General features: G+C 38.9%; 1 protein-coding gene across 2 annotated transcripts in view; it reads left to right on the top strand.

The window, feature by feature from the left end:
• Nucleotides 1–26117, top strand: part of PHEX (phosphate regulating endopeptidase homolog X-linked) — a 227905-nt gene that overhangs the window by 163558 nt on the left and 38230 nt on the right. For both annotated transcript variants that reach the window (XM_026451889.2, XM_026451888.2), the window contains exon 15: nucleotides 3582–3640. In XM_026451889.2, coding sequence (XP_026307674.1) covers nucleotides 3582–3640 — 59 coding nt within the window. The remainder of the gene's footprint in view (nucleotides 1–3581; nucleotides 3641–26117) is intronic.

Genomic DNA, 26117 nt, shown 5'->3' with positions numbered 1-26117 from the left:
GAAGAACAAAAAGAGAAGGGACAAGCTCTAGGAATACACATTATCTTTTGTATATATTATGATTCAGTCCAATGTTATTTAGAAGCCAAGGCACCCACCTGGATTTTCCCCTCTTGACTTAGAAATGTTGGGTTCTTAGGATAGTGTATTAGTTTCCTATTGCTACTGTAACAAACTCCTAAAACCTTAGCAGCTTAAAACAACACAGATTTATTATCTCACCGTTCTCTAGGTCAGAAGTCTGGGGTAGCTTGGTTGTTTCTCTGCTTTGGATTTTATAAGGCTGAAATTAAGAGTGTCAGCTGGCTGGGCTTTTATGGGGAGGCTCTGGGAAGAATCCCCTTCCAAGGGGATTTAGGTTGTTGGCAGAATCCAGTTCTTTCTGGTTGTAGGGGTAAGGTCTTTACTTCCTTGCTGACTATTGCCTGGAAGCTACTCTTTGTTCTTAGAAGGCTTTATCCAGTCCTCATACATTGCCCCTACATCTTAGAGCCAGCAGAGTGTCAAATCCTTCTCACCCCGGACTATCCCTGCCTTCCTGCTCTGCAGTGGCTCCTCTGACTTCCTCCTCTGTTGCATCTCTCTGATTCCAGCCAAACAAGGTTAGACAACCTTGTTTGGGCTTGTGATTCTTTAAGGGCTTGTGATTACATTGAGCCTACCTGAATAATCCAGGATAATCGCTCTGTTTTAAGGTCCTTAAGCTTAATTACACCTGTAAAGTCCTTCTTACTATGTGATGTAACATGTTCATAGGATCCAGGGATTAGGACTTGGCCATAATTTTACCTACCACAGGTAGCCAAGTTAGGTCAATAGAGGTGCTTTCCCGTTCACTGTTTCCTCAGGAAAGTAGGCCAACCAGCAAGTTTCTGTTAAACACTAGGGCTTAATTGAAATACCCTAAATTTGAAGGAAAAGAATATGCATTTTATGGAAATATGTCTAGGTTTCGGTTTTGAAAAGAGAGGAGGCACTCTTTCTTGATTTCCAGTAATGTCTACAGTATAATATAATGCTTAGGAGAACTGGTTTGAAGTCAGACAGACCAGGCCTTGTGCAAGTACATAATGCTCCTAAGTCTCATTATCCTCATCTGTGAAATGGGCTAATAATTCCTATGTTGCCCGTGGGGAAAAACTGATGAATAGAAGGTGCTTAGGACATAGTAAGTGCTCAGTGAATGTTAGCTAATAATAAGGACAATGAAAACAGAATGACATATTCTTAGACTTCTTTATAGTTGGGGAGAAGGTATGAGTTTATCAACTAGTGTCAACAATTGGATTTCGCATTAGTTTCATATTAACCTGACATAAATTAATTTGTTAGTCTGACATAATTATTTTATTAGAGATAAATGAGTAAAACAAGTGTTCTAGAAAGGGATTTATACACATATTTTTTTCTTTCTTTCCTTTTTTATTTTTTTAGAGACTCGAACTTCTGGGCTCAGGCAGTCCTCCTGCCTCAGCCTCCCAAGTAGCTGAAACTATATTTGCATACCATTGCTGGGCTTATGAGTTTATTTTTAGCCATTTAGCTTAAGATGAATTGCTTGGTTTTAATCATAACAAGCAGTCACTGAAACTTACAACCATCTAAGTCAGGGGTTGGCCACTATGCCTGTGGGCTAAATCTCACCTGCTGCCTGTTTTTGTATGGTCCGTGAGCTAAGAATAATTTTTAGAGATAAATGTTTGCAGTTGGTTTGATGATGGGGAAGCCCTAACTTCATTTGGTTTTTTGTTTTTGTTTTTTAATTAAAATAATTTTTGTTGGTATGTAGTAATTGTAAATATTTATGGGGTACATGAGATATTTTGATACAGGCCTGCAATGCATAATCACATCGTGGAAAATGGGAGTACCTATCCCCTCAAGCATTTATCCTTTGTGTTACAAACATCTGCTTATATTATTTTCCTTATTTTAAAATGTACAATTATTATTGACTATAGTCACCCTGTTGTGCTATCAAATACTAGATCTTATTCACTCTTTCTAACTATATATTTTTTGTACCCATTACTCATCCCCACTTCTCCCCCATTCCCCTACCGCCCTTCCCAGCCTCTGGTAACCATGCTTCTACTCTCTATCTCCATGATTTCAATTGTTTTAGTTTTTAGATCCCACAAATACGTGAGAACATGCAATGTTTGTCTTTCTGTGCCTGGCTTATTTCACTTAACATAATGACCTCCAGTTCCATCCATGTGTTGCAAATGACAGGCTCTCGTTCCTTTTTCTGGCTGAATAGTACTCCACTGTGTAAAAGTACCATATTTTCTTTATCCATTCATCTGTTGGTGGACACTTAGGTTGCTTCCAAATCTTGGCTATTGTGAACGGTGCTGCAACAAACATGGGAGTACAGATATCTCATCAATTATTTTCTTTCCTTTGGGTATGTACCCAGCAGTAGGGCTGTTGGATCATATGGTAGCTCTATTTTTAGTTTTTTGAGGAACCTGCAAATTGGATAAGCATAACTTAGAACTCCAGTTAAGCAAAATGTTATCTCACCCCAAAATAATTCCATTATTTTCATTAATAGGCCTGTATTAGAAATAATTGTACTCAGCCGGGCATGGTGGCTCACGCCTGTAATTCCAGCACTTTGGGAGGCTGAAGTGGGCGGATCACTTGAGGTCTGGAATTTGAGACCAGCCTGGCCAACATGCTGAAACCCTGTCTCTGAAAGAAAAAAAAAAAAGAAATAATTGTACTTGATTACTATTATTATTTTTTGAATTTCATCAATAAAATTTGTGGACACTTTGCTCTTAAGTACCTACGTAATATCCTTGATTTTGCCTCTTTGCCTATAAAGCCTAAAATATTTATGATCTCACTCTTTACAGAAAAAAATTTGCTGACTGCTGATCCAAGTAACCTATTGTGCATTTAAGATTTGGGTGTAGACTCCTCTTAGATAGAAGGGATCCTTAAGATGTCCTAATGCAATGCCTTAATTTTATAGCTAAAACTAAACCCCAGGAAGGTAGGTGACTCTTCCCACACAATTCAGCTAGTTAGTGATAGAGGCAGTACACTTTCCACTGGAGCAGGAAGACCCTCTGGGTAGCATAGTTGGACTTTATTCATCTTTCTTTAAATGGACCTCTGTGTTGTCACCAATCCAGAACTTTTTAAAGGACAGGCCAGAGGTGATGCAGCATAGAAACACAGTTGTCCATTCAACCCATTGAATAGGGCCTGGCAGATATATACTTGCTGTGTTTCCATTTCAGGGAGAGCCCTTTAGATTCTAGAATTTCTCATTAAAACTTTTTCAAAAGCACTGGTATGCTGACTTTTTTTTTTCTGTTAAGTTAGTAACAATAAATAACTGTGCATGTTAATATATTTTCATTGAGCCATGTTCAATTTAGGATGAGATTGTTCATTGAGCAGTACAGTCACCCTAAACTGAGGGAATAATTTCCCCTCATGTCCAACATCCCCATTGTTCCGTGGTTATCTGCTAATAAACCCAGCCATGCTGTGTTTGTCTTTGCTTCCCTCCTGCCTGTATAATGATGATTACTCTCTGGCATTTGTTTCTTTTTCTACAGGTGGTTTACAAATCCAACGACCGTCAATGCCTTCTACAGTGCATCCACCAACCAGATCCGTGAGTACTGGTTCCTTGTCTCCTTGGTAATCTGGTATAAAATGGAAGGAACTTTTCCATGACTGATGGAGGGTAAGGCATTCCTTATTTCCCCCAAAAGTGGCAGGGTATGCTGGTGAAGGAAGGTTGTTTTCCTACCTATAGGCCAAATTTTCCTCACTCTCTTCATCTTACTAGTTTTTTTTAAAGCTTTATGTCACCATTGATGGAAAAAAAAATCAACTACAGTAAACCACATTAAACCATAATGAAATTTGCCATGAAAAGGAGCAAGTTTCCACTTTCCTCTCATAATGGCCTTACTGATTTTGTTCATACCATTTTGTTCATTCCTAGGACTGGTGGGGAAAACAGCAGGTAACTGAGCAGATTGTAGAACCTGAGAGGACCATCTGTATGTGAGAAAGAAGCTTGGAAATATTCTTATTAACGCTAGGAAGTTATGTCTTGAGGTTTTCTACTTACATGTATCAGGTATATGTAATTAAAAATACCATGATAAATTTTAAAAATTATTATTTTTATTATTTTTTCAAGACAGAGTCTCCCTCTGTCACCTAGGCTGGAGTTTAGTGGTGTGATCTTGGCTCACTGCAACCTCTGCCTCCCAGGTTCAAGTTATTCTTGTGCCTCAGCCTCCTGAGTAGCTGGGAGTACAGGTGTGCACCACCATGCCCAGCTAAATTTTTTTTATTTGTATTTTTTAGTAGAGATGGGGTTTTGCCATGTTCGCTAGGCTAGTCTCAAACTCCTGGCCTCAAGTGATCTGCCCACCTTGGCCTTCCAAAGTGTTGGCATTAGAGGCGTGAGCCACTGCACCTGGCCTTAAAACATTATTAAGATCTGTTTGGCACAAATAAAAAGTCTGACAGCATCCAGCCTTGGCAATAAGGACACACACTCATTGCTGGTGGCAAGATAGATTAGCTCATCCACTTTACTGGGCAATTTGACAATATCTCAAAAAGCTGCAGATGTCCATGCATACCTGTGACCATGACCTGTGCTCCTGGAATGTGCTCTAGTGCTGTGATTCTTGAAATGTGGTCCTTGGACCTGCAGTAATAGAATCATGGGGGATCTTGTTAGAAATGCTAATTCCCAGGCCCCACCTTAGATCTGTCGATCAAACTTTGGATGTGGAGCTCAGAAATCTGGTGCAATAAAACCTGCAAGTGATTGTAATATATGCTAAAGTTTGGGAACAGCTACCCTAGAGAACTCTTGCACAAGGCATAAAGAAGCCCAAGCGAAAATGCTCATAACAGTATTTATAATACTAGAAAAAGCAAAATAACCTACGTATTCCTCTGCAGGAAGATGAGTCAAATGTGGCATATTCACACAAAGGAATACCATAAAGCAGTGAAAACTGAGCAATATAAACATGGATGAATTTCACAAGTATTAGGTTGTGCAGAAAAATACAACTTGGGAAAATATATCAAGTATGATATATGATATAAATAAAGTTGAAACTCATGCAGAACAATTCTACACATTGTTTGGCGGTCCATCCATTTGCAGTGTAAGTGTAAAGACATTCATGAGAAAGACAAACACCAAATTCTGGTTGGTGGTGGCTTGTCTTGGGGAAGGTGGGCAGCTCCTGCTCAAATCCCTTGCTGGTTTCTCCTCATCTCCTATATCTCTTAATGATGGCATGCCCCAAGGCTCAGTCCTTGCACCTTTTCTGTTCTCTTTTCTCCATCTTTGCTCACTTGCTTGGTGATAACATCTAATCTCATGGTTTTAATCACATTTCTATGGTGTTGAACGCAGGGGATGGAATTTACTACCCTTGTTCATACCACTACTATCTCCCACCTGGATTATGGGAATACATTCCTCATTGGCCTCCCTGCTTTGTTCTTACCCCCCTTCAGTCTATTCTAAATATAATATTGTCGCAATTTTAAGACTTTTTACAATCACATCGTGTCAGTTCTTTGCTCAAAAGCTTTTATCAACATCCCATCTCGCTCAGAGAAAGAACCAAATTATTTATAATGGCCTTAAGGTCTGTTATCTTTCTGCCCGTAACTCCTGCCACTCTCCCTCTTCCTCCTTCTGTTCCAGCCACACTGGCCTCCTTCGTGTTTGCAGAGCACATCTGACACGCTCTGCTCTGGGGATATTTATACCTGGGGTTCGCTTTCTCTTGGAAAACTTCCCCAAGTGACCTGCCTGGTTTATGCTCCCATTGCCTTCAAATCTTTATTCAAAGGCCAGGCCACCTCAGGGAGGCATCCTGCCTTCCCTCTGGCCAGTCAGCCAGTCTGCCGTGGGTCCTCCATACTGGCCGTTGTTCCTACAGGACTCTGTAGTCCTGTACACAGGTAGACAGGTCAGAGGGGACGGCTCTGTAGACAGGTCAGAGGGGACAGCTCGAAGGCTGTGGCTGCCCACTACTAGCTGGCACATCTTCTTAGAGCCGCCATCGTGTGGCCACTGTTAGGAATAGCAGACTCTGCCCGACTTTGGTCTGAGAGAGAAATGAACAGAAAGAAGACAGACAAGCAGATGGCGGGGTTTTTTTATTTATATGTTAATTTACATAACCAAGTAAGTTGTTAAATATTTTGAATGTCACTTCTTACTATATAAATATTCATTATCACTAAGCTACCATTGCTTTCTTAAGGTCCTAAATGCCAACTTGAGAACGAAATTGCATATGTTATATGGGAACTTATGACATTTGAGTTATTAATTATAACTAATACTTATAATAATGTAATGTATTATTAATTATAATCACATTTACAATATTCTATTGGGAAATAGAAATCGTTTAGATTATTCACTTAAAAACGTTTTATTGTCTAATATTTGGTACATGCGAAAGAACATATGTAGCATTTTGGCACATGTAAGTTATAAAGGATATATGAAAACATGACAAAATTAATATGTGCCTATGACGCCCTCACCCAATCAGGAACCATCCCTCCCACTAACCACAGAGGTAACAGTCTTCTGATTTGAGGGTTTATCATTTTTTCGTTGTTTTTTAAAATAAAACTTTAATTATATAGGTATCCCTAAACAACATGTTGTTTATTTTTACTTGTTTCTTAGTATAGTAAAAATGGTATCTTACTGTATGCAATCTTAAACAACTGTGTTTTTTTAGTCAATATGTTTTTAGGATTTGTCTGTGTAGCATGTGATAGTAGGCTGTTTTCATGTTCACTGCTGTATAATATTTCATGACTGTACCCCCAAATTGTTTATTCTTCTATTGTCCAGCCTATGTGTCCCCACACCCAGGTTTTTGCTTATGAACGGTGCTGCTCTGCATATTCTTGTGACTGTCTCTTGAAACAAGTGTCTGAGGGTATACACCCAGGAATGGAATTATTGGCTGATAGGAAGAAGTTATCTACCAGATAACATCAAATGTTTTCCAAAGCTGGTGTTCCAAAATACAGAAGTGTTTCTGTTATTCCTCATTTTCATCAACTCTTGGCATTGGTAGACTTAATTTTCACCAGTCTAGCAAGTGTAAGAGATCAGCTCTCATGCAAGAAAAGCCAATGTTTCCGCATCCACTTTAAAATGTCACTGAAGGCTCACTACTCCTTAGGGTACTTAAGTGTGTCTAACAATAGTTCCATCAGGGTTCGCCCCTGCTCAGCCTTTTTCTTGCCTGCAAAGGGCTAATCCTATCAGGTTTACTGAGGAAGAAGCCATTTCAGGGTAAACCAATGGTTTCATGAAAGCTCATGGACACAGGGGTTTTTAACATGAACAATTTGAAACAGTATTGTAATTAAGAGATTCAAGCTGTTTCTGTTTTCCTAATGACCAGTGCTTGCTCTCCTTGTAAATTACATTCCCAGGCAAGATGACAAGGAATCTTTTGGGGGAGTTTTTTTTTCCCCCTCTCTCCTTTCTGATTTTCCAGACTACAAATTAAGACAGGTGGAGTTTCTTCTTACACATTTCCCCACTGGGTTTCCTGGGACTTCCCCCACCCTACAACTGCCTTCTTTTTGCTTCACTGAAGAAGTGAAAAATTGAGGTGATTCTCTAAAATGAACATCTTTATTGATTAGGGGTTGATTCTGACAGCATGTGGCCATCTGTTTAATTGGGTTTTACATCTAAGATGTAACTATACTTAGTAACGTGATTTATGACAATTTCATTCAGTTCCCATTATCACTTTCTGATTTATGCCACTTAAATATGCTTCTGCATGCAATAGAGACTTGAGTAGAAAATAGAAAAACCTGTAGTTTTTTTTTTTTTTTTTTTTTTTTTTTTTTTCAAATCCTGTGCCTTTGTGTGGAACCCTATGATTTGTGGCCATCTTTCAATGTTAGATTTTTACAGGGTGGTTACAACTTCTTATTTTTCTTCCCTTGTCAAGCTGGGTAGCAACGTCTCTAGACATGGAGCGTAGTGTGAAATTATAATGATTTAAATCTGCTGTATGAGGAGTTACACTCAGTAGCTGTCATCAAATTTAATTATATTTGAATAAAGTGGTTAAAGAGGAAAACAAAGATCTGAGATGATTGGTGCTTAACCCTAACTTTGTGATAACTGTGACACTGATCTCGCTGCTTTTCAGAGGGGCAAGGTAAGAACATGAATGGGAGATCTAGTTTGTATGGCCTTAGTCGAGGTTTTTATCCTTCCAGACCCCTCTTGTCCTGTCTGCCACATGTTGAGGCTATCTAGCCCATAGGGTTTAGGGGAGGATTTAATGAGATGAATTTGTAAAGTGCCAGCACATTGCCAAGCTCAGGGCTTGTGTATCTAAACTTGGCATGCCAGGAACCCCTGCGATAACCATTGTGTCACAGGACAAACAGCAAAATATAAAGATTGGCAGGGGGGATTATTTCAAACTTTTGCCCTCAAGAGCTCTTAGGCCGGGCATGGTGGCTCACGCCTGTAATCCCAACACTTTGGGAGGCTGACGCAGGTGGATCACCTGAGGTTGGGGGTTCGAGACCAGCCTGGCCAACATGATGAAACCTCATCTCTATTAAAATATAAAAATTAGCCAGGGAGGCTGAGGCAGGAGAATCACTTGAACCTAAAAGGCAGAGGTTGCAGTGAGCCGAGATTGCGCCACTGCACTCCACCCTGGGCGACAGAGTAAGACTCTGTCTCAAAAAAAAAAAAAAAAAAGATATATATTCAAACAACATTTTTGAATATTAATAAGGCACAACCAGTTTGGAAAAGTGTTTGACAGTTTGTTGATATCTCCTATTACCCAGAAATTCTACTCCCAATAAAATAAGCAGATCTGTATGCCTACCAAAAGACATGTACAGGAGTGATCAGAGCAGCTTTATTCATAACAGCAAAAACCTGGAAAAAACCTAATGTCCATCAACAGAAGAGGTAAATAAGTTGTGGTATATTCTTATAATTGAATCTTATACAGCCATGAAAAAATGAACTGTTCCACATTATAATATGTATGCATGCCACTGACTAAATGCTGAGTAAAAAAAGCCAGGTATAAGACTAAATACTGTTCTGTTTCATGTGTATAAAGTTCAGGCACAAGCAACTAAATCTATATGATAGAAGTAAAAGAATGACTACCTTTGTTGGGGGTATTGACTGAGAGGAGGTGTGTGACACATTCTTTATCTTGATCTCAGAGATGGTTACACAGGTGATACAAGAGTAAAAACTCACTCTGTTCTATCATTAAGATTTGTGTCTGGCTGGGTATGGTGGCTCACGCTTGTAATCCCAGCACTTTGGGAGGCCAAGGGGGGAGGATTGCTTTAACCCAGGAGTTCGAGACTAGCCTGGGCAATATAGCAAGACCCTGTGTCTACAAAAAAACAACAAAAAATTAGCTGGGTATGGTGGCACGCTACTCTGGAGGCTAAGGTGGGAGGATTGCTTGAGCCTAGGGGTTTGAGACTGCAGTGAGCTATGATTATGGCACTGTACTCCAGCCTGGGTGACAGAGCAAGATCCTGTCTTTAACAACAACAAAACTTTATGCTTTTACTGTATGTTAAGAGACACCGCAAAATAAATGGGAACACTGCTCCTTTTCTCCATAAAAATGTTTGGAACAGCATACAGTATGCATGGACATCTTGAGCTAAGAATAGGTTGCCTCAGGCTAAGTCTCTAGAGGTATAGACCAGGGATTGGCAAACTTTTTCTGTAAATTTCCAGATAGTAATATTTTTGGCTTTGCAAGCCATACTGTCGTTGTTGTAATTTCTCAACTCTGCCATGGCAGCCATAGACAATTCATAAACCAATGAGCCTGGCTGTGTTCCAGTAAAACTTTATTTATAAAACAGGTGGCAAGGCTGCAGTTTGCCAGCCCCTAGAGTAGCATGCTTTGAGAGAATGGGCTCCAGTGTGCCATTGAGGAGTGTTCTGACTCGGCTTCCATGGTTCTTTGGATCTATTCAGGTAGTGGTAGTGGTGGGAAGAGTGAACAGCTCATATTTGGTTTTCATTTCTACTAACATGGATTGATCTTTAGAAGAAAATTCATTCTAAGTATTCAATATCAATGAATATTTGAAAAGCACCTCATTTAAGTATTTAGTTTGTATTTTCGTACATCTCAAATCAAGTTAAAGAAGTATTTTAAACAGATAAGATCTTGGCTTGAAAACAAGCATGGCCTAAGGGCTAAAACCAATGATTTTATTATCTTTGCTGTTATACACAAGGGGTTTTTTTCCCTCAGTTTAATCACAGATATTCTGCTAAAGAAGATAAGCCTTTGTCCAGAGGCTGGGCTTATGCTGGCATCGAATTATGGAATTAATCTGGAAATCAAACATAGATTTGTTTTGCTGTTAAGGAAATAACTGTGTTTCAAACTGGGGGAATTTCTCATACTTCATTGGCTCTACCTGAAACCATAAAGTAAAAGCTAAGTTAGCAAATACTCACCTGTGGCTTCTCTTGGAATGTAATGAAATTAAATCTTTGAATCCACTTGATGTTCCATTTGGGGACATGGGAAAAAAGGGAAAATAGGGAAAATATATAGAATTTGAGAGTAATCTTCCATTGTTTTTAGAGCTAGAAAGAAACTTAGTGGTCACCTCATCCAAATTTCTTATTACCTAAAAGAGATCCTGACACTCAGAGCAATTCTTAGTAATTTTTTTCCACTTATTCACTTGATAAGGCCCCAGTGATTTTCACTTTCTGGTATTCATGCCCCGTCTAGTCCCCTGCCACACTGGGTAAGGCTTACCACGGTAACTAATAGGATGCTATGGGAAATTCTAGACTACGACTTCTGAGGCTGGGTCATGTTTTTTGGATTGTTCACTCTGGAGGAAGTCAACCACCACGTTGTGAGGGCATTCAGGGAGCTCACAGAGAGGTCCACATGTGAAGGAACTGGGGCCCCCTGCCCATTAGGAGCACCATGTGAGTGCACCATCTTGGAAGTAGATCCCCAGGACAGCCAAGCCTTCAGATGACTGTTGCCCAGGCTGACATCTTAGCTGCAATCTCCCGAGACACTGATATAGAACCACCCAAATACGCTGTTTCCAAATTCCTGACCCAGAGAGATGGGGAAATAGTAACTATGTCTGGGGATGATTTGTTACACAGCAAGAGGTAACTAATATAGCTATTAGAGCATGCCCAGGTGCTAACTGAGTTTGGTAGGAGGGTATATAACATTGTGTGGTGTAGTGGTCAAGAGTGTGAGCTCTGAAGTATGACAGTTTGATTTTGAATCTTGGCTTGGCCACTAATAACTTGCAACCTTGGGCAAGTTACTTAACATCTTTAAGCTTCAGTTTAATTATCGGTAAAATGGAGATAATAGTAGTAACCATCCTATAGGGTTGTTGTGAAGATTAAATGATACTATATATATAATATCTAATGTTATCTGGTATGACATTTTATAATCTAATATTAGATATACAACATATAATAATATATAATAAATGTTAATTATATCTAATATTAATATACATTTATATATTATCAATTATACATATAATATATAATATATTTATATAATATATAGCAATATGTAATATATAAGTATATGTTAAATTATATATAACTTCTATATGTTAATATTATATATAATATCATTTAATCTTAACCCTATAGGATGGTCACTACTATTTTATATATGTGTATATATATGAATATAATGCTTGGCATAGAGTATGGTTCATAGTAGGCACTCAATAAACATTAGCTATTAGTCCTTGCTTTTGAGGAGCTGGGAGAGAGAGACTTGTTACCAGGTCATTTAGAGGACATCATGGTGAGTGTGCAACAGAAGGGTGTGCAGTGCATTCTGGGAGCCACAGTGGAGGGGCAGTTAAGCCTTGGGGAGTCAAGATTGGATTCCCAATGAAACTGATGTTTGAGTGGACTTCGGAAAGAAAAAGCAATTTCTCTGGGCAGAGAAGTGAGATTAGGGCATTCAGGAAGAAGCACTGTTGTTTGATGCAAAGGCAGCAGACATGGCGGAACATAGCACAGGAACAGGCTGTGAGATGGCCACAAATGCTGGGGCACAGCTTACACTGGTGGAAGAGACAGCAAAGGGAATGATGGGGGATGATTTGCAGAAGGAAGGCTTTGTGGGTTGTGTCAAAGAATGGGCCAGAGAGAGCTAGTATAGTTTTTGTCAGGGGAGGGGGGCACAAATAACTTAAGTTTTCCTTCTGTATTAGTCTGTTTTCACACTGCTAATAAAGACCTACCCAAGACTGGGTAATTTATAAAGGAAAGAGGTTTAATGGACTCACAGTTCCATATAGCTGGGAGGCCTCACAATTATGGTGGAAGGAGAAGGAGCAGCAAAGGCATGTCTTACATGGTGGCAGGCAAGAGAGTGTATGCAGGGGAACTCCCATTTATAAAACCATCAGATCTCATGAGACTTATTCACTTTCATGAGAACAGCATGGGAACAACCTGCCCCCATGATTTAATTACCTCCCACTGGGTCCCTCCCACAACATGTGGGAATTATGGGAGCTACAATTCAAGATGAGATTTGGGTGGGAACACATCCAAACCATATCAACTTCCTTAATCCTAGTATTAGAGATCATGGCCTGGAGAGGGACAGATTGCAGCCACTAAGACCAGTTAGGAGTTTTGCAAATGACTCAAGAGAAGGACGGGGAGGGCCTAAACGTAGGCAATGACAGGGGTGAGGAGGAGTAGGAAGTGGATAAATCAAATTCTAGGAGATGATTCTCAAATAACTGCATAATGATAATGCAGATAGCACAGTGATCCTCCCTTATCCATGGTTTTGCTTTTCATTGTTTCAGTTATCTAGGGGCAACCAAGTTCTGAAAATATTCAGTAGAAAATGCCAGAAGTAAACAGTTCCTAAGTTTTAAACTGTGTGCCATTCTGAGTAGCATGATGAAATCTCTTGCTGTCCAGCTCTGTGCCATCTGGGACGTGAATCATCTCTTTGTCCAGTGTATCCATGCTGTGTATGCTACTTGCCTGTTAGTCATACAGTAGCTGTCTCAGTTTTATCAGATCAGCTGTCATAGTGCTTGTGCCCAAGTAACCCTTATGTTACTTAATAATGGCCCCAAAGCGTAAGAGTAGTGATGCTGGCAATTCAGGTATGCCAAAGAGAAGCTTCCTTTCAGTGCGAAGGTGGAAGTTCTCCACTTAAGGACATTTAAAAAGAAATCATATACTGAGGTTGCTAAGATCTACAGTAAGAACAAATCTTCTATACATGAAGTTGTGGAGGAAAAATAAATTTGTGCATTGTGTACGTGTGTGTATTGGTTTGGTACTATCTGAGGTTTCAGGTGTCCACCAGGGGTCTTGGAACATATCCCCCAAGGACAAGGCAGGGGACTACTGTAATTTTCTAACTTTTCCACTAGGGCTTTACAAGACTTGCATCAAATAGAGATTATAACTGTTCTGTGCAGCTACACTTTGCTGAGAAACCATTAATATGCCAAGCATTTTGCCAGGTGCTTTAATGTATGTTATCTCTAATCTTCACAGTAGTTCTATAAACTTGGCATTATGGGCTCATTTTACAGAAGAAGAAACTGAAGCTCAGAGAGGTGATGTAACTTGCAAAAGACTGCACAACTAGCAAATTGCAGAACTGGGAGTATAACCCAGCTTATCTGATTGCATCCTGTTTATCGTCACACTACACTGTTCAAAACTGGATAGGAAATGTGAGAATTACAGTCATGCGATAGGCTAGGTGCAGTGGCTCACGCCTGTAATCCCAGCACTTTGGGAGGCTGAGGTGGGTGGATCACTTGAGGCCAGGAGTTCAAGACCAGCCTGGCCAACATAGTGAAACCCTGTCTCTACTAAAAATACAAACATTAGCTGAGCATGGTGGCCAGTGCCTGTAATCCCAGCTACTCAGGAGGCTGAGGCATGAGAATCACTTGAACCTAGGAGGTGGAAGTTGCAGTGAGCTGAGATCGTGCCACCGTACTCCAGTCTGGGTGACAGAATGGGACTCTGTCTCAAAAAAAAAAAAAATAAAATAAAAAATAAAAAATAAATAAAATAAAAAATAGCTATGAGATGATATACATGAACACACTCTGAAAAGGTTAAGGGTATGATATAAATGTGTTAGAATTATCATTATTATATCATCCCCTCACCCATGCTGCTCTTTCACTAGTTGGGGGATTGTTTCTCTTCTGGTATGGAAACAAGATATTATAGAATGTAGGGCAGCCAGGAGGTGAGAGAAGTTCAGACGGTCCCCAAGTCCTACTGATTTCATGTCCCAAAGGGCACTGGCATGGAGCAGTTCATTATTGCCTCTTCTAAGAGGGCTGTTCTCTGCAAGCTTTTTGGCTAAGCCTGTGATCTCCTTGGGTCTTTAGCTTATGGGAAGAGTGGAGGAGGGGTTATTCCATAAGCTAGCTTAAAAGGAATATTTAGATATACTCCCCCAAAAGGCTTTACTTTCCAAAATTTACACTGAGATTTTAAAAGTTTTGTTAAGTGAAGTCATGAACAAACTTCGAATAGTTTGCGAAATTGGCAGATGATGCACTTAGCAAGGTTGTGGAACACCCGCAACAACTTTTTTTTGTTTTTGTTTTTGTGACGGAGTCTCACTCTGTAACCCAGGCTGGAGTGCAATGGCGCGATCTTGGCTCACTGCAACCTCCGCCTCCTGGGTTCAAGTGATTCCCCTGCCTCAGCCTCCTGAGTAGCTGGGATTATAGGCGCTCACCACCATGTCTGGCTATTTTTTTTAAATATATATTTTTAGTAGAGACAGGATTTTGCCATGTTGGCCAGGTTGGTCTCAAGCTCTTGACCTTAAGTGATCTACCTGCCTCGGCCTCCCAAAGTTCTGGGATTACAGGCGTGAGCCACCATGCCCAGCCCTGCTACACCTATTTTAAGGCATTCTTGTCCTGGTCTAGTTGAGGAATTTGGAGGTCCTGATACAGCCCCACAGTTTCTGAAGCCTAACCAAGGAGGCTTCTGAGAATGGTGTTCTGTATAGTATCACGGGAGGACAAAGGTAGCCTCATCTGGAAAGCTCTGCAGTCTCATGGGATTCCTGTTACCATGGTAAGTCCCAGAACCAATGCCTGTAAGGATGCAATTTGCCACTTATAGGGTATTTATAAATGCTGTTTTCAGACACAGTGCACTGGGCAGGTTGGCTGCAGGGCTGGTAGTAGGAAAGCATGAAATGATTATCAGAGTCACCCTGATTAAAGACAGGGTGTGAGTGGGGCACTCACTGACAACTGCCTGGATGTAAGTAAGCCAGGGTGAGGTGAGCATAGGAACCTAAAAACCAGCCATGGGAACAGAAGACAGGATGTCAGGGAGAAATCTCATTCATTGACCTTGGTGGTCACAATCTCATTTGTCTTCTCTTTAAAAAATAAATGGTCTTTTACCCTTATTACAAAAGTAGTTCATAATTATTGTAGAAAATCTAGAAACATTTTAGGTGAATTAAAAAAATTTGAAAAGTTAATATCATTTAAAGATAGTCACGGTTAATACTTTTGTTGAATACCACTGAAATGTACGTTTATCTACAAATGTTTTACAGTTTACGGACTCATCCAATAGTACTACTTTTTCCCCACTGAACATTGTAACATGAACATTTTTTTTCCATTTATTACATATTCTAAGTCATCGAGTGTAGTGTTCAACTGAGAAAACACCTTATTTAATTACTTCCTAATGGACATTTCGGCTGTTTCCCTATTGTTAACATTCTGTATTGATAAGTTTTGTGACTTTTTGTATAAATCTGAGACCATTTCTTTAGAGTAAATTCCTAGAAGTGGAGGATTTCCTGTATCAAATGGTGTGTCCCATTTGAGGGTTTTGAAATGCGTCTTACCCAACTTCTCTCAAGAAAGTGGTACAAATTTGTATTACCACTAACAACAGATGAGATGGTTTAACCTTTAATGAGTTGCATCTTAAAAATACTGTTGGAGGAAATGAATAGAGAGACTTAGTTTTTTGTCTAATTGATATGGGGAAAATGTTAGTCACATTTCATTCTTGAGACTATTATTGCATAACCAGATACCGTTCAGTGAGCCCACATAAGCATTTGTCGAGTACCTACCATGCTCCCAGGACTGGGCTGAATATTCCTGCTGCTAGTGTCAGTTTCAAATACTTAGTACAGCAATCAATAAATGAGAGGACCTGTTGGAATATAAGTAGAATATGAGACACTGAGCTTCATAGTGGAAGGAAATTAGTGTTTTCTTTGCCAGATGTTGAACTATAGCAGTGGTTTTCAAAGTGCGGTCCCTGGATCATCAGCATCCCTTGTGATAGATGGGCATTATCTGGCCCTACCTACTGAATCAGAGACTCTGGGATTTGGGCCCAGCAATTTATGTTTTAACAAGATCTTAACTACCAAACTTCTGCAAGATGCCAAAGATTGAGAACCACTGAGCTATAAAAATGCAGCACAGGCAGAAGAGGTCAGACTTGTTGGGTAAAGGTGGGGTGACTAACTTCTGGTTTGCCTGGGACCATCCCACTTTTAGCACAGAAAGTCTCACATCCCAGGAGCCCCTTCTGTCCCAGCTAGATAGGGATGGTTGGTCACCCTGGTGAAGGGTGGCAGGGGTGAAGGAAGGCGCTCTTCATTGCAGCCTAAAGGTAATTATGGCAGAAAAAGAATAGAAGGGCCAGCAGAGAAGGTTTCAAGATGGAGGGCAGATTTCAGAAGCTGCTTTCTGCTTGTCAGCTCTATGCTGATAGATGTGGTGGCAGGAGGTTACCTGCAGGAAGCCAGCAGATGGCTAAGGCATCTTGCTGAATCCCTTGACAGGAGTCACAGCTGTTAGAACTTGATACTTTCTGGAACGGGGAAGGTTGGCATTCACCAAACTACTGCAAGATGCCAACTTGAAAAAAAATCCATGATTAATCTTAGCAGTGATGACAATGAAATCATTTTACAGCAAAAACCATAACCAAAAGTGCTTTGTAATTGCAGCAATTTCCATGTCCTGACTGATGGCATCAGATTCTAGAATGGTGTCCAGCTTATCTGATTACAAGAACTAATCCTGAATAAGATGTAACATACATTCTTAGAGTAAGCATTCATCCTGGATTTTCTAAAGCAGGTGCAATTTAAACTCTTTTTGTTCTTTACTACAGTCATAATGTATAAGGCATATAAAGTTTCAGTTTTGAAAGTACAGTGTGCAAAATTGTAATAAAAGTAATCATATGTTACATTGTTACATGCATGGTGTTGATGACAGAAAGACAGGAGGGCCGATTTATAGATCACTTAAACATGCAAAATTCCTTATTTTTCCTAAATCAACAGTTCTGAACCTGTTTTCATAGTCCAATTACCTGGGGAGCTTTTAAAAAATGCTTATGTTCAGGGTTCCATCCCAGAGATTGTGACTTAATAGGTGTGAAGCAGGGGCTTGGACATAGATATTAAAACAAACAAACAAACAAAATTCCCCAGGTGATGTGCATTTGGGGTTGAGAATACTGTACTTACCCTGACATAAACCAATGGGTCCCAACTTTAGCATGTACCAGAATGGCCTGAAGTGCTATTCAGTAGGTCTGGGGAGGTGGGAGCGCAAACATTTGCATCTCTAAGGAGTGCCCTCGTGATGCTGATGCTGCTGGTCTGCAGACCAAGATTTGAGCACCAGTTTCCTAAACCATTCCTACTCCAAACCCCAAATAATCGTACAAACCACATCTATCACCCATTAGCTAGACATGTGAATAAATAACTCCCTCTCAAAACATTTCTGCACATCTACTCCCACATATCCGGTATTTTTTTTTTTTCTCTACTGAGTTTAAAACATATTTCAATTAAAAAGCATATTTTAGAAAGCTTGGTATAGGTTTACCTTCCTCTTTAGGTCTTGCAAAATAGGATTATTTGTCTAGTGGTATCCTTTCTCCCCCACTAGATTGTAGGTTCTTTGAGGACATTTGTATGTTCAAAGCTTGCCCATGTGGCTTGGAACATCATAGGTGCTCAGTAAATGTTAGTGGTCAGTTATGCATAGAAATTGCATCATCATAACCAACCCTACTATTCCCAATAGTTTTTATAATGGGATCTAAATAGACTGACACTCCAAAATTAGGATCATAAAATATATGCACTTAGTGAAGTGGACGCCATTGCACAGGACAAGTAAAATAAAGAAGTGAGCAGAAGGTAACTACAAGTGACTTTCACCAAGAAGTACAATAATGTAGATAAGATGATATATCAGCAGTAGCTCTGAAATGTGGACTGATACATAGAGTAGTTTAGTAATACAAGCACACACTTAAGGCTTTTGAAAAAAAATAACTGTCACAACTTGTGCTAAAGCCACATTCATACATCAAAAAATCCACGCAAACGACCAAATATCCCATTGTTTCATGAAGCTAATAATGCAATAGAATGTATTGACATAGTCCACCCCTTAACAAAACTATCACAAACATCTGCACTGAAAGAAAACAGACACAGGTACACACTTAATGAAAAACCTAAGTATATTTCTGGAGAAAGCAGCTACGGCAAATATGGAAACAGATTTAGTTCAATTAACAGCTGAATGTGTATGCTGGTCCACACATCCTCAAGCCCATTTAATTTTCCTTTGGAATTTTCCCTTGGTCACCTTTTTTTGGACTTAATTTACTTTGTCATTTGCCCCTGGCTCTGTCACTTCTGTACCAGAGGCTGCTGGAGGGATCCTAAATGAAAAAAATCAATAATGCTAATTCCTTCAGAGGAGTCAAAAGAGATGTTGAATTTAAGAATGAAATGATCCTAAAGGTAGATGAGTTCAAGTTGTCTTGCATTGTGTTACTATACTTAAAAAAGTTTGCTATAGAGAAAGGGAAAAAGCACATGGTCTGGGTTTCTGAAGACCTGGCAGTGAAAGTTGGAGGCTTCCTATTTTGTAAAATCTGACCAAACATGGAAATAACAGGAAAAGATGTCTGAGTGTGGTTCACAGTTATCTAACATCATCAGCATTTGTAAGGGTTAATACTAAAAAACAAAACAAAACAAAAAAAACTTCCAAATAACGTAAAATTTTGGAAGGTAATGTTTTAAAAATATTTTCTGCATAACTTTTCTGAACCATACACTTATGAATATGGAACTTAAATTTAATGCTGCAGTAAAGTGAAAGCAACAATGAATGTAGGGAAAAATGGATTAAATTAGTTCAATATTCTCCAGGCCAAAGGCCTTTGATCAATATTTTGTCTAATTTTCTCTTTCCAGCATATATCACAAACATAAAAAGGAAGAATATTCCACTTTTATTGGGGGTCAGCTGGGAGGGCTTAGAGGATACAGGATTGATGGAATTTGCATAAAACTGGGCAGGACTTTTTAGCTTGTTAATATCTGTATTGTGATTGAAAGTTTATTGGAAAAATGTGCTGATCTCAAAACTACACTAGTTCTGCCATGACAGCAAGAGAGTGGAACCAACAAATTCTTTCATCTAGAAAGAAAATGAAAACCAGAACTTGAATAATGGAATGTATCTCAGATCTGGTACTGAATGTGGAAAATTCGAGAAGTAATACATTGGTACTACTAATAGTATCATGTACGGTTTTAAACTTTGGCTAACAAAATGTACTCATAATGAAAGGTAATAATGCTTCAACCCCAGTCATCTGTCTGAGTTTCACAAGATACAGAATCAGTTCATTCAACGAGTATTTATTGAGTGCTTACCATGAACCAGGTATTGTTCTAGCTCTGAAGATATCACCATTAAAGAATAGTAAAAAATAAAAATCCCTTTTGTCATGGAACTTGCATTCTAGTCAGGGAAAGACAGAAAATGCATACAAAGTAAGTCAAATGTGAAGTATCTTACATGGTGGTTAAGTGTTATGATGAGTTACAAAGCAGGAAAGTGGGTAGGATAACATCCTGCCCCTTAAAAAAGCACTAGGGAAGGCGTTAATGAAAAGATGATCTTAGCCTACATACCTGAAGCGAGCCATACAGATAGTGGCGGAAAGTAGGTTCTAGGTTAGGGGAAGAGAGGGGTAGGGCAAAAGGAAGATTATTCCTTTTTTTCCACGTCCTTCTATCCAGTGTGAATTTGCTAGGCCTGAGTATATTTGTTTATTTGTTTTCTTGAGGTCTGAGCTGTGGAATAATGGGCTACATTTGTTTTCTTCTCTATACTTGTTTGTACTAAAAAAACTCTAATTAATGCAGCTGACAATAATGTGTACTGAAACCTGGACACATTGAGGCATTTAACTTTTCTGGGAAAGCTGTAGCTACCGTCGGCGTATGATTTATGACTATAAAAGTCAAATAGTTGAACCTGGGGTAGTCACCCAGTGAATGCGATTGGTTCTTTGGCAATTGTGTCCTAAACAAAAGCACTCCGTCTTTTATGGTCAGCATTTTGCTAAGCTCCAACTAGGTTACTCCACATTTACTGATAGGAGAATTGTAATGAGAAACACCAGTAAAAATGAGAGGTTGACACAGTAGAAAACCAAAAGCAGGTTCTTGTGGCTTTCCCAGGTGCAGATTTGAAAGAGACACTATTACTAATAAATAAGTAATTAGGTTATTACAAAGACCAATATTTTCTTTTGTCAGAATTTTAATCACTGAAATGGTATAACCACAGTTTGTATTTTTGCCTGAAATAGGAGTGGAATTTGCTGGTGTTAACAAATGCAAGAACAAAATAATACTATGTAAGCTTAGTTAACTGTTTTTCAATAGCCTTTAGAAGAATTTTCTATAATACACACATACTTTTTTTTTGAGATGCTAAAATAAATTTTAATAATTGTTTGTTACATAACATACTGTGTAGCTATTTGATGAAATCTACCTCTGTGTAATAATTATTAAAGTAAGTCTTGAAATGTATGATAAGAATATATTAGTTTTTTGGGTACAATTTCCATGAAAATATGTAAATGAGAAAACATATAACTAAAATAAGAAACAGGAGGTTTTTTATACATACTGTTGTCATCATATGAAATTACTCTGTTAACTAAATTAACCTGACATTGTCACCCTTAAAAGCAAAATCGAAACAAAACTAATTCTCAAATTTATTTATTTTAATTTTAGTAATATATTTTATTTAACCCAATATATCCAAAATATTTTCATTCTAATATGTAATCAATATACAAAAATTATTAAAGAGATGTTTTATATTCTTTTTTCATACTAAGGCTTGAAAATTCAGGGGGTATTTTATTTTATTTATTTATATTTATTATACTTTAAGTTCTAGGGTACATGTGCACAGCATGCAGGTTTGTTACATATGTATACACGTGCCATGTTGGTGTGCTGCACCCATCAACTCGTCATTTACATTAGGTATTTCTCCTAATGCTATCCCTCCCCCAGCCCCCCAACCCCTGACAGGCCCCTATGTACACACACACTTATTTCTAAAATAATTAATTTTAATTACACAAGCTGATTATCTTTGGATAATCAAATTTAAAACATGACATTTATGTGTAGAGCCCTTTTTATCAGCCACCACCCCAAATCCTGATTTTCTTCAAAAGGTAACCACTGTGATCACTTTGATATGTATTTTATGACTTTTAAAGAATTTACATATGTATACACATATACACACAATACATGTATATGCTCACACTGGTAGGGTAGTTATGTAAGAAAATAAATGGTATTTATATATCTGTATCTGTACCTTGCTTTATGCCAGCAACATGTCTTGGGGGTTATTTCCCATGCTGGAATATGAAGACCTACCTCTCTCTTTTCACTTACTGCATAGCAGTCCACAATATGGTTATACCATAATTAATTGCTATCTTATTTGGACATTTAGCTTGTTGCACACTTCTCAACTACAAGCCATGCAGCAATGAACTCTGTAGTGCCCTTGTGCAAGTGATTGGGCAGTGGTTTTCACTGTGGCACCCAGACCAGCAGCATCTGCATCACCTGGGAACTTGTTAGATACAAATTCTTAGCCCTACCCTAGACTTACTGACTCATAAACTGAGGGTGGGGTCCAGCAATCTGTAGTTTAACAAGCCCTCCGGTGAATCTGATGCATTATAAAATTTGAAAACCACTGGCAGGTATGTCTGTATATACAGACATACATATGTGGATACAGTCAGTTCTATAATGTAACATATGTGTTCTTAAACACCACTGTGCTATGCAAAAGTATGTACTAAAAGGCCACAGGGCTTATGAGAAAAATGAGGTTGGGGCACAACAGTTAACTTTATCAGTGACACATTAAAAACAAAAGCTGGGAGCCCATTAAAAATGATAGCGCGATTTTATACATGTTAAATGGGTAAATACACAAATGCTACAGTAAATATGGCACCTTCCCTTGAAAAGACCAGAAGTTTGCTTGTGTAAGTTGGTATTGGAGGGGTTGTCCTCTGTGAGTTTTTGGGTAGCGGCGGAAGGAGGGTTATATGAAATTGGAAGGTAAGTTGGTTTAACACCAGATGTGGTGAGTGTGGCTCCTACCCCACGTGGTGAACTGAGGCAGTTGGTCATGTTGAGGTGTGTGCGTGTGGGCATTTTGTGTATTCCTATATGGCTCAGTCCATTTGGGTGCAGTTTTCTGGTTTTCCCTAGCATTTCTTGTGGATAAGCAAATGTGAAATTGGAGTTATGTTCAAATTTTCCCCCAATGTATCAATTTCCTTGGAATACATTTGCCTTTTCAATACAGGTGTCATAACTGTATGTATGGATGCTGACTCTTTTGCATACATTACACAAAATAACTCCACACACTGTACTGAATGCTGTTTTTCACTTAATATTTCTTAGAGCTTTTTCCATATCACCACATAGTTACTCATTTTTTTTTAATGGCCTTTAAAGCATTAAGAGATGACTAAATTGATCTCCAAAATGCAACAACCTACACTCCCATCAACATGCTTCCTACACTTTGGCCAATATGACCTATTATCACATTTATTAACTTTTGCCAACCACTAGTTAAATGTTTCTCTCCTTCCTCTCCCGCCCTCTCCTCCCTCTCTCTTCTCCCCCACCTCCACAGAGACATTTACATTGTGAGGAATGCCTCTCATAAGTACACTGATAGAAAAAGAACTTTAAAAGTGTGAAACAGGTGGTGAGGTGGTGTTGAAATGCTAAAAAAAAAAAAAAAAAAAAAAAGGAAATGGATATGAAAGAAAACATAAAAACCTATTAAAAAGGCAGAGAAAAGGAATTTCCTTTCTACTTATTTTTCACTTCCACCTTTGCTAAATACATCTTATCCACTTTATGAGATAAGATATTGAGTTGACCCTGTAGGGATTCCATCTATCACTCTAGCTGGGTGACGTCTCCAAAAATGCAGCTTACACTATTAATCCATTCACTTCAGCAAAACATGCCTAAGGGCATCAGATTCTTCTGTTTATCAGTATTGGGTTCCTTGGCCCCAACAAGCTCAGCAGATACAGCTGAACAGAGTGATGTGATGGCTTCAGCTCTTGAGTCTGGGGCTTCTAACACCAAAAGTGACAGAAATAGTGGCTCATGCAGGTGTCAGATGTTTTCCTGTAAAGAGGTTGGCAATGGATGTAAATGCTTCCAGCTGAGCACATTACCAGGCAGGATGAGCCATAATGATTTAATAATGAAATCACATTGGTTTATGATCATTGTTCTTATTAGGAAATATTGCTTTTTGATGATTTATTATGTGAAACTGAGTTTTCATATAAACACTGTGATTTGCATTTATATGTAATATATATTTGCACATATATATATCTGAGTCAGAATGACCTACTAAAAGTAATCACCAAAAAAAAAAAAAAAAAAGAGGATGCAATATTGATGTAAATATGCCAAAAATATTTAAGGAAATGTAGAAATTATGAAGATTATTATGATGTTGCCGCTTCAAAATAATATTAGATGCATTTTCCTTTATGTGAAAATGGCAGAGAACTAGTAGCCGGAACAATCTCTGTTTTGCAATTAGGCTTTTGCACCTTGAAATCACAAACTATGACATTATTAATAAAATATAAAGAATATATATGAGGGTTATATAGAACCACCATTTCCCTTCTAAATTAAGGACTTGCTTCCCTGTCCTCATTTCTCCTCATGTGTGGAGAAATGGAGAGAGAGAAAAACAGTTTGGAGGAGAGAGAGAAAAACAGTTTGGAGGAGAGAGAGAAAATGGAGGAGAGAGAGAAAGAAGAGAGAGGAAGAACGTTTTGACTTATAAAAGAGCTTTCAGTCTCATAGGGCCTAGAACAGTTGCTCTGGAGCAGTGAAGGACACTATAGAAGGCTGCTTTCTCTCTCTTTAGTCATGATTCTTTGCTCTATCAGCTGTGATGACTTGTAAGTACAGTTCCTAGGATCAACCCAGGGTGCAGAATTTAGTGGTGAGTTGCAAGGGCAAAGCAAAGCATGTCTCTCACTCATCTGCACTCAATGTCAGGTACATAATTTGGGAAGCCCAGTGCAAAATAAAAATGTGGGGCCTCTTGTTCCAAAAGCAGGAAAAAATGCCATTGAGGGTGCTAAAATATAAAGCCTTGCCCTATCTCTCATGGCTTTTCTCTTTCAACTTGTCATGGTATTGTTTTATTTGCTATTCAATGCTACTATAAGAAAAATTAAAGACGTAAGTTATTAGCATGAGTGTTACTTTTCATCTCAATATTGTGCAATGTCAGTTTTAAATGCAAACATAAGAGCATTTAACTTGTACGTGGAATCACCAAAATTACAGAGTTTGTATTTTGTAGCTTGTATGTGCATATGTATTTTGTTCTTACCAGCATGGAGGAAATGCTGAACAAAACTCAACTGTTTTTATTTCACTTCTTAATACATGTTCATTCTACCAATACTCTCTACCTTTGGTTTACTGATGAGTAAGGAAGGACTAAAAGGAAAAGAAACTATAGGTTATTGTATAAGTCTGTTCTCACACTGCTAATAAAGACATACCTGAGACTGGGTAATTTATAAAGGAAGGATGTTTAGTGGACTTACAGTTCCACATGGCTGAGGAGGCCTCACAATTATTGTGGAAGGTAAAAGAGGAGCAAAGTCATGTCTTACATGGTGGCAGGCAAGAGAACTTGTGCAGGGGAACTCCCCTATATAAAACTACTGGATCTCATGAGACTTATTCACTACCATGAGAACAGTATGGGGAAAACCACTCCCATGATTCAGTTATCTCCACCTGGCCCTACCCTTGACACATGGGGATTATTACAATTCAAGGTGAGATTTGAGTGGGGACACAGCCAAACCATATAATTCACCCTTTCTCTGTCCTTTTATGTCATCATTTTCAGTGTAGGTGTTTGGCCAATACAGGGAAGTAACAGGTATAAGAAAGGTTATGACAGGATTCCTTGGACATTCATGTTTCTTAGAATGCTACTACCTTCTTTTGGTCATTGAAGGAAATTCTGGTTCGAATGAAAAGTATGGCCTCTTAGGGCTATCAGAGCTTACTCAGTTCTAGATGTATCATATTTACCTTGTATTTGTTTGGCATCTCACTAAACTCCTACGCACTGTGGGCCTGATGGAGTCCTGTGCTCCTGGGGCACTGTGAATGCTGTGTGAAAAACGGGGCTGCTAGGAACAGCAGACACATATTGTGCACATTTTCTCTGCTCACACACACATGTTCCATTGTCTCCTCGGGCTCCACTAAAAAAATACAAGTTCAAAGATAAAATCATTATGAATTTCAAGACAGTGGCAGGAGAGGATTAAACTAAGTGCGGAACCCTTCTCTGTGTGGGGCCTGTGTGACTACACGGGTTGCACGCCCACAGAGCCAGCTCTTTCTGTATCAGGCAAAGCTGCTGGACAGCCTGAAGCCTCATGAGCATGCCATGTACGAAGGAGCCCAGCTCACAGCAGGCTGGACATTGCCAATAGTGTACCAGTGCAAAATGGTTTCCCTGAAACCATTTAA

The sequence above is a fragment of the Piliocolobus tephrosceles genome, chromosome Y (genome assembly GCF_002776525.5).
Source record: "Piliocolobus tephrosceles isolate RC106 chromosome Y, ASM277652v3, whole genome shotgun sequence".
NCBI classification, from domain to species: domain Eukaryota; kingdom Metazoa; phylum Chordata; class Mammalia; order Primates; family Cercopithecidae; genus Piliocolobus; species Piliocolobus tephrosceles.
This window is presented reverse-complemented; position numbering and strand designations above follow the sequence as displayed.